The sequence below is a fragment of the Morus notabilis genome, unplaced genomic scaffold (assembly GCF_000414095.1).
Source record: "Morus notabilis unplaced genomic scaffold, ASM41409v2 Scaffold467, whole genome shotgun sequence".
In the NCBI taxonomy this organism is placed as follows: Eukaryota; Viridiplantae; Streptophyta; class Magnoliopsida; order Rosales; family Moraceae; genus Morus; species Morus notabilis.
In genome coordinates, this window is record NW_010361652.1 from 701,208 (window position 1) to 711,449 (window position 10,242).

At 32.3% G+C, this 10,242-nt stretch overlaps 1 protein-coding gene across 1 annotated transcript in view; it reads right to left on the reverse strand.

The window, feature by feature from the left end:
* The window catches only part of LOC21408764, a 26,752-nt gene extending 25,871 nt beyond the window's left edge, over nt 1–881 (reverse strand). Inside the window, exons 1-2 of the mRNA XM_024167176.1 lie at nt 501–881; nt 228–415 (exon numbers count right to left, since the gene is read on the reverse strand). Of these exons, the coding sequence (XP_024022944.1) occupies nt 228–415; nt 501–859 (547 nt within the window). The 5' untranslated portion in view covers nt 860–881. The remainder of the gene's footprint in view (nt 1–227; nt 416–500) is intronic.
* Nucleotides 882–10,242: the final 9,361 nt, after the last annotated feature.

Here is a 10,242-nt window from a genome sequence, read left to right on the forward strand (position 1 = left end):
TATAATTTTTAAAGTTTAACGATTATAAAAAAAGATAAATTTAATATTTTAAATAACATTATGAATTAAAATAAAAATAAAAATATATTTTTTAATAAAAATAATTTTTTGATAATAAATATACAATTGATTAGTATTTGCGGAGAGGGCCTGAGGAAGAAAAAAAAAAGAAAAAACTTGCAAAAAAAAAGCGTAAAGCATATGATATGAGAGTGATATCCATTGACCTTTGGAGTCTATGAGCTGCTTGTAGAGTCTCTGATCCTTGTAATTAGCGAAAACGACAGTATCCCCAGAGACCGTGAAAGCTCCACCACCGTACTCCTGAGCCACCGTCCGTACAGCGAAGTCCTTGGGCGTAATATCGACCGCCTCATCCCCCGGCTTCTCGGCTTCTCTCACAAGAACCGCTCGTCTGAACAAAGTTCGATCACCAAATCAATCGAAATTAAAAGGAGAGAACAAAACAAAACAAAACAAAAAAAAACCTAAATTGTTACCCTGCTTCATTGGGGCGGGATTCGAGCCAAATGAGGCGACCACGGGCGTCGACGGCGGCTCCCCCGAGGCGCTTGGATGCGCCGGCGACGACGTCGGCGGTGATCGGCGATCTCCAGGAGCCGTACGGCTCCGTGGCGGGCGTGGTTGTTTCTTGCTTGGCCGCCTGTTCTGGAGGTAGTGATGAAGTAGCCATTAGTTTCTTGGAGCTCCGGTTATGGTGATGGTGGTGAATCTTAGTGGAGACGAGCCAGATGAATGCTGGATTGATGCGGTTGAGGCAGAGAAGAGTGGAGGAGGAAGACGAGAGATGGTGAGCTGAGAAGCGAGTGACGCTACTGGTAATGGAAGAAAGAGCCATTTCATTGATAAATTAGGGGACTTAGGAGGATTAAACCATGCTATTTGAATTATTTTTTATTTACATGAATTTTTTATGAGAAAAAATATTATAGCGATTCATGAATTATAATTTAAATTAGAAAATAAATTTCTTCACCAAACATCTTCTTAGTATTTAAGACAAAAATGTTAATATTATCTATAACTGAGAAAAAAAATAAAAACATATAGGGTGCGTTTAGAATTGATTCCAAAACGTTTTTATTTTCTGTACGAAAATGAAAATGAAAACATTTTTAGTTTTATTTTTGAATTATTTCTGAAAATACGTTTTGATAGTTTTATTTAGAGATTGATTTTAGTTTTAAAAAAAAATTGAAACTGCGTTTGGTGGTTTAATTTTTAAAAACATGTAATAATATATTAAATAATAATATATTAAATAAACATGATTATATACATGAAACTGCAGGGGGGCGCAGTCGCAAAAGAGAAAAAAAATATATTAAATAAATAATATTATTAAATATATTAAATAATAATATATTAAATAAATAACATTATTAAATATATTAAATAAATAATATTATTAAATATATTATATAAATAATATTATTGAATCTATTAAATAATAATATATTAAATAAATATATTAAATAAACATATATAATACGGTTTCAGAAAAGAGGGAAGAAAATGAAAAAAAAAAAAAAGTGAAATCCGCTTTTCAGAAAACAGAAAACGAAAACGAGAAAATGAAAACACTTTTTTCCGTTTTCTGATTTTCACAAAAAGACAAAAACGTTTTTGGTTTTGTTTTTTAAAAAAAATTACACCAAACACGTTTTTAACATCCGTTTTTATTTTTTTGTTTTGAAAACCGTGAAAAACGAAAATGAAAACGCAAACAAACAGGCCCATAATAGTTGTAATAATTGCAAAAGGGCATTTTTTTCTTTTTTTTCCTTTTGTCTTCATCTCTAGCAAATCTTAGATATTTACAAATTTTTTTTTAAATTATGATTCGTGTAACGCTTCATTCTCCTATCTAATTATATTAAATTGCATTTCAAAAAATAAATAAATAAATAAAATCTTAAGGGGGAAAAAAAAAAAAAAAACAATTTGGCTACAATTGGATGTGGTCTCCGCCTTTAGAGGGTGTTATCAAATTGAACGTCGATGATGCTGCCTTTGGGAACAATTCGGCTACAATTGGATGTACTACTCGTGACAGCACAAGTGTACCTCTTGTTGCCTGCACTTGTAATATCCAAGCTTCCTCTGCTATGGAAGCTGAGATGGTGGCTATTCGATGAGTACTGAGTAGTTGATCTTGCCATTTTTAATAAGTGGAAGTCAGTGGTCAATGAATGTGCCTTTTTTTTTTTTTTTTGCTTGAACAATGAAGGTGCTTGCAAAGTTTTATGTTTGTTTTACAACTCAGTTGAGAACTTGAATTGTATGTGTGAAAAAAATACTATAATAAAAAAGTTAAATTTAAATTTGTTAAGACTCTTTTGACGGGGCCTATCAATGTGGAGGGTGTCCTTCGTGGCTTCTTTAGATTGGTACAAGCTGTTTGTGTGCATCGGGTGGCAGAGACCAATAAGATTTTGAGCTAGATTTTGACTTTGAAAATGGCCGTAATATTGACGTTGATCCTGAATGGGTGAAGCTAAACCCGGATGATCCCAAAGACAGCAATATCCAATGACGACACCCGTTGTGATTCTGACTCCATGGTAGCTGTAGTAAAATACCGATGACGACCTCTAGGCGAGCGAATGGTGTGGAAGAGGAGTGTAAACGATTTATGGAGGAAATTTCTGATTCAAAACCATGGCCATTTGTTTACGGGAATGGGGTAACCAGGTTGTTTGTTATGTCAAGTGATGTGAAGACAAGAGAGTTTTTATATGATTTGATCAAGCTATGATGGGGAGTGTGTTTTCTTTAGATTTTTAGACACTTCCAATGAGAAGAGCGCTTAAAACCTCATTTTAGAGAGACTCCACCAGAAATTATAGAGATTGAAACTCTTAGATGAATATTCTGATAAACTAAAAACTAAGAGATTTTGTAGCCAACCAAAGAGAAGATTTTTAGGCTTGTTATGGTGTTGATAGACGTGTGTTGTAAGTAGAAGAACATCCAGACATCATTTGCTCGGAGGAGCTTAGCAGAAAATCATGAAGTTTATAACCATTTTCCCAAGTGTTTTTGTATGTGTTCTTGGCTTGATCTGGATGATTTTGATATGGAAATGAATAGGTATTTATAAGCAAGAGGTGGAGCACCAAAAGGAGGGAAATCTTCCCTCCAAGTAGTTTGAATTTTGATCTTTGATGCTGGCTGCTACGTCAAGTGACGTTTTTGGTGGTCTTTGATGGCGCTTTTCTCATTTTCAGAGGAAGCTTTGCCTAAAGGATGAATAAATGGGGTTTTGGGGCAGCCAATCAAAATTTTTTGTGGACTTGGTTGTTTTGGCCCTTTTGGGTGAGCTGAAAGAAAGCAACCATACTATTAGAAATGTGTTTTTCTTTTTTGATGTATATCTGCCTTGAGTGCTGCACATTGACTCATAAGAGAGATGAGAATAAGTAAAAATAAATAAATAAATAAATGGAATGGAGAAGGAGTTGTTTTGTCTCCTACCGTCTGAGTGTAACAAATGGGCCAATAGGTTTGTAGGATTTTAGATAATAATAGATTTTTAGTAATTAAAATTGAGCTTTGGTAATTAGTATTATTTTTACTAATTTCCTTCATAACTCACATTATTCTAAATTCTTCATAGATCCAAGACCTCCTAAGTGGGCCGAGGGTTTAATCAAACCGGATAAAATTGGTCCGTTTACATTCTTTAGCCTACCAAATCACAGCCCATGTAGAGGTCCCCGAAGCGTGACTTGAGTCCACATAGCATATCCTGAGTCCTGTTGCGAGATTTAGGCCAAATCCGTACCGTGCGATTTTTTAAGTATCAACAGAATTTTTGTGAAAGAAAACACAGTAATAAATAAACTTGAGTTGTGAAAAGAACAAGCTCATGATTAGAGATTTACATTTGACTTTATGATGGTTACATTAAATTTCTCTTTGTTTTCTTTGCTTTTCTTTAACTAGGTTTTTAGGATGGGTAATATTGACAAATGCCCTTTAAAAGTGCATGGATTAAGATTTTTACTATTTACTTTTAATCTATAATCTTTTTAGTTAAATAATTACACTAAAAAATTGATATTCATTAAGAACAAGAGGTAAAGATTTAGATTTATGCACTCTCGAAAAGTAAATTTTCTAATTTTAATAAATTATCTAATTTTTCTAGAGGACTGGGACAGCCCGAAGTCTTTGTGCTTGGGCCTTGGGCCTTGGGCTCGGGCTACTGGTTATTCTGGCTTCATTGTTCCAGGGATGATTTCCCCCTGTGGAATCCGTTTTGCACACCAAGAGCTTGTGAATAAATCACTTTTTTTACGAGCCAAACAAAAAAAAAAAGAAAGAAAAGCCTTTGTACTTTATACATTTTAGGGCAGAGAGATTTTTATTTTATTTTATTTTATTTTTTTTTTGTGTGGCTGAAATAGAGAGAGATTTATTGGTCGTAAGTTGTTATTTTTATTTTATTTTATTTTATTTTTTTTTGTGTGGCTGAAATAGAGAGAGATTTATTGGTCGTAAGTTGTACAAAAATGCCTTGTAAAAACCGAGACATCTTAAGAGACTCGTAAAGTTTTGTTTTGTTTTGTTTTTTTTTTTTTTCTTTGGGCTATATGCCTTTCATCCGGTAGGGGTTTTTTTGCTTGATCAATCAGGCAGCAATGTTGGCCTTTCGATGAAAAATTAAGGGCCAGATTCACACAAGTATAGGTTACGATACTTGTTGCCTTTTTAGACTTTTTAGGTACACAGGCGGTGGCATATAGGGTCTATGAATAATAGGCATTAGAAAATGCAATTAGAGTAGAAAATTTTCATATACTAGAACGACATAAAGTGTTGTATGTAACAAATTACTGAATTTGTAATAGTATCTCAGAATATGGAAATGTCTCTATGTTTGTTATATTTCGAGCCTTTTGATCAACTGATTAATCATCTACTAATATGTTTCTACGGAAATTTTAAAGGTGCTGGGAGAAAAATTCCAAGTACCGTGCTGGAATATATAATAATTTATGAAATTTTATGTTAAAATTTACAAACTCAAATAATAGAGTTGTTTGTAAAATTTATGATAAATTTGTAATACGATATGAATAGTTTCAGTTTGCAATAAAATTCACAAGTTAACGTATAATTTTTTTTGTCGTTTGGAAGATATATATTGCAGGCTTGTGAAGCATTATTGGACCAATAAGTGGGCCAAATTATTTTCTGGGCTTGATCCGTTAATATGGGCCCAACCTTTTGCAATGGACTATTTTAGGAAATTCGTTGTAAAAGTGTGGCCTTATATTCATGTCGTTTTTTATGAGATATATTGTCGTTTTCTATTTTTTTTTCGGTTGGTTTCTACTTGATGGGGTCTGCTAACGCTGTCGTTTTTTATATTTTGTAATTAACGTAGTATACTGTCGCAGTTGTCGTTTTTCAAATCATGTTGTTTTCCAGTTTATTTTACCAGCCTCATGTGTTTTTTGTACCATGTCCTCTATCTTTTTTTTGTCGTTTTTAATCGTCTCGTTTGCCATATTGTTGTTTGATTTGTCGAATTCTAAATCTTCTTTTAATATTGTTCCTGTCGTTCCTTGCCGTAGTTGTTTCTAATGATGTCGTTTTCTAGTTTGTTGATGTCTTTCAGTTTATGTGATTTGTTTAAAGTTGTAGTCGCTTACAACATTTGTCGTTGTTTTCCACATCTTTCTTTTTATTTGTCGTCGTATTTTCGGTATATTTTACGACGTTCGTTGTGATTTATTATTAGTGTTGTTTTGTTTCCATATTGTCGTTTGTTTTCTTTCTCTCTCTCTCTCTTTTTTTTTAGACTTTTAACCGTGACTGTTAACGTCTACTCGTATTTCCAACTGCCATTTGTTGATTTAGTCGTTTTCTAGTTTCTTGTCGTTCTTATAGTTGACGTCGTTTCTTTACATAACTGTTGTTTATGGAGTTAGGTATATATATCAATAGGGTCGGCGGCCAGAGGAGCACTTGCCATGTCCCGAAAAGGACCCTCCACTAGGGATCTCAGCTCAATTATTTCTAACATGTTTCTTTAGCCGAGAACAATATTATATGCATTTGTCCATTCCGTGTTTTTTGTTATACATTAAAGAGGAAAACAAAAGCTTTAAAAAGATAAAAGATAAAAAAGAAAAAACAAGGGTTTTAGTTGCCCGTCTTGCAACCTAAAATTAAAAGTGACAATTCCGGTGTCCCACGCGGGATGTCTCTGTGCTTAGGGCTCCACCAGTTTACCTATCACCCAGGTTATTTTTCAATGCTAGTAGGAGACCTTTTAATTTTTTTTTTTTTTTTTTTTAAGGTAGCCAAAAAGAAAGAAAAAAAAATTGTTTCGTTAATAACAAGAAATGATTATTTTAAAGTAATTATCTAAAGAAAAAGTAGATATAAAAAATCCATTCAACAAAATCTTGACCTCTACTTGTATAATTGTTAAGGAATGATCAACAATTCCGAAATATCAAAATCCAGAACAAAAGTCAAAATCCTTTAATTATCGGTAACCATTTGTGACTATTTTAGATTTTGTATCAACTTAGTTAGCGAATGACATTTCCTCGCTCATAAAAAAAATCCAGAATAAAAGTCAAACTCTTTAATTTTCACTAAACATGAATAAATTAATGAAGAGGGGTATTAGAGCGTAATAATTTTAAAACACACGCTCAGCGACAGAAAAAATATAATGCCCATATCTTAGAGAAATATTCGTATAAGGACTTTTACTGCTAATTGCTTTTAGTCAATCGGACATATAAATCTTCAAAAAAAAATGTATATATATATAATTAGATAATTTATTTGAAATATGGATCCATCTCAACAATATTTGGGCATCATTGAAAGTCACCTTAGAATCAACGCAAGCGACAAGACCAACCACTGGAAACTGGAATAAGATATAATCAAAGAATAGTTTGTAAAATAAAAGTAATGTTAGTTATCGTTTTGTAGCTAATTAATTAATGGCCCAATTAACGGGATAATGGAATGTGGTAATCACACAAAAAGTGATTCACGGGATAACACTAAATAATCAATTGATTACCATAATCGGTGATATATCTCAATTGAGAAGACATAGAATCTCTATTGCTAAATATGTGTTATTTTTGTCGTGAATGATCAATTAATTAGAGTTGCAAAACGACACTTCCCAATAATGTAGCAAGTACTTAGTGCAAATTATTGGATGAGAATATAGCTTTCGACTTACCAGCTTGTTTGTGCATGGCTTGTCCTATTCACGTACAGTCCAGCATAAAAAACAGCAACTTTTTTTTTTATTTTTTTATTTTTTTATTTTTTCCTTTTTTCCTTTCTAAAACTGTGTTAACCATTTCAATAAATCAAATAGAAAGTGTCAAAGATGTGATATTATAAGTTGCCAAAAAAGTGAACTAGTTGAAACCCTTACATATCTTCATAGGCACAATAATTTGAAGGCTACGGACAAAAATGCAAATTTATAGATGTATATACATAGATTGAGAATCATTAAACATCACGTTTGTCTAATTGAAGCTATACTTCATGATGGGTGAAAAAAAAAAGTACTTTATACATGCCATGGAAGTAATTAATATCAACGATGTCCTTGAACATTCAAAAATTTTGGAATACCTGTCGAACTTGACTGCGCATTAATTCAAGCCGATTATTTGCTGAGTTTTAGCTGCATCACGGCATAAGAGATTATTTTTTAATGGCAATATTATATGAAAAAGGCATTATAAATACCAATCCATATACATAATCTTTACTATAGAAAACACAGCACAATAGATAACCGGTTCCATCAATAAACTCGAATGAAGTTCAAGTAAAAATAATGTATACCGGATTTTGCAAATAGAAATCTCTCAAAAAGGTACACAAAAAACCGAGTATACACATGACTTTTTAACACATCCTCGAGAGAAACAATCTGATCAACTAAAAGAAATTAATTAGTACAAATATATAATAAAGTATCACGTAAAGTTAAGAGCATATTTTACAAAATTTCCTAAAAGCTGTTTTGGACATGTCTATATAAGTGTTTGAATGCTGTCAAAAAATTTGATCTCCAAAAGAGCTTCCAGATAAAGCCTGCACAAAATTTAGCTTCTAAAAAATACTCTTTTAACCAGAGTTTAAATAAGATATTATAGGCTCCATTCTAACATTTTTATTTTTTATTAGAAAATTTAAAATATTTTTAAAATATGGTTCTAAATAATTACTGAAAAACTGTAGCTTTTATTTTTTTTTTTAATTTCATCTGCTGATTATAAACAAAAACAAACGTTCCGCCAAATGAACCCTTAAAATATGTGAGTTTCTACTAATTCTGAAATTAGCTCCCTTTACAATTTTCCACTCCCTCTTTTTTTTTTTTTTTTTTTTTTTTTCCTTTGGAGGGAATACCATTTCCTCAATTGATTATTCTCTCTACAAAACCAAAACGTAATCCAAATTTTCCTCACCCGCAATTTTTTTTTTTTAGGGGACCCGCAAATATTATTTCTTCCTTATCACTGCATAATTTTACTCGCGTAATGCTTAGTATATATAGGGAGTACTATCTCAATATCACTTAAACCAAAATTTACTTCAATAAGATTAAGACATAATATATTTTATAATCAACATATCTAATTATGATTTGCCAACTAATTACTTGGCCAGAAAATATCGAACCCAGAGCACACAAATTCCGTTGGCGACTGATCACTCAACCAAATCAACGAAATCGTGATCAATTAATCATGATATCATGATCATGTGCCAATATTGTGGCTTTAATACTGAGTTAATGGCTCCAACTGTGTTGTTTTATGCAAACTCAAAATACGGAACCCACATTTGGAAGCAAAGTCTACTATTGTGAGGCCAAATCGCGCGTGCTTTGTGAATAAAAACTTTCCTTTTGTTGTCCAATCAATACATGTGCTTAGCTAGCTCTTCTTCTTCTTCTTCTTCGGCTTGTTAAGTCAGTGGGTCACTGTCCACAAGTAGCTAGGAATGGGACAAGATGATCAAACCCACCAAACTTTAATGAACAAGATAGGGTACATTAATTAGGTTTTTTTTTTTTTTTTTTTTTTTTTTTTTTTTTTTTTAATATTTAAATGGAAGATTCTTGACATATATACTTTGCATTTCTACGTACCTAGAAACTGCATCAATAATTCTATACCCCTACATTAGTTGTATGTGACAAGTTGAGTTTTTCTTGTTTCTTATTCATTTATTTATTTATCTTAAAAAGGATTGGGTTTTTTCTTTCATGGTATATATTTACTATTTAGAACTCAAAATGGGCATATACAAAAATAGTCCAAAAAAAAAACGCGACAACAAAATGGTGCATGACAAAACGCAGATGCTATTCAATATTGTCAATTATTGATGACCAGGTACCATATTGGCGTTCCAAAAATCGCTTAGTTTTTTTTTCTTTATTTATTTTTATTTCTTCACCAGTCACGGCAATGGCGGCCCCCTATCTTGGACATTGATGTAGCTTTAATTTTTTTTTAATTTCATCTGCTGATTATAAACAAAAACAAACGTTCCGCCAAATGAACCCCTAAAATATGTGAGTTTCTACTAATTCTGAAATTAGCTCCCTTTACAATTTTCCACTCCCTCTTTTTTTTTTTTTTTTTTTTTTTTTCCTTTGGAGGGAATACCATTTCCTCAATTGATTATTCTCTCTTCAAAACCAAAACATAATCCAAATTTTCCTCACCCGCAATTTTTTTTTTTTTAGGGGACCCGCAAATATTATTTCTTCCTTATCACTGCATAATTTTACTCGCGCAATGCTTAGTATATATAGGGAGTACTATCTCAATATCACTTAAACCAAAATTTACTTCAATAAGATTAAGACATAATATATAATTTTATAATCAACATATCTAATTATGATTTGCCAACTAATTACTTGGCCAGAAAATATCGAACCCAGAGCACACAAATTCCGTTGGCGACTCACTCAACCAAATCAACGAAATCGTGATCAATTAGTCATGATAACATGATCATATCAAGATCATGTGCCAATATTGTGGCTTTAATACTGAGTTAATGGCTCCAACTGTGTTGTTTTATGCAAACTCAAAATATGGAACCCACATTTGGAAGCAAAGTCTACTATTGTGAGGCCAAATCGCGCGTGCTTTGTAAATAAAAACTTTCCTTTTGTTGTCCAATCAATAC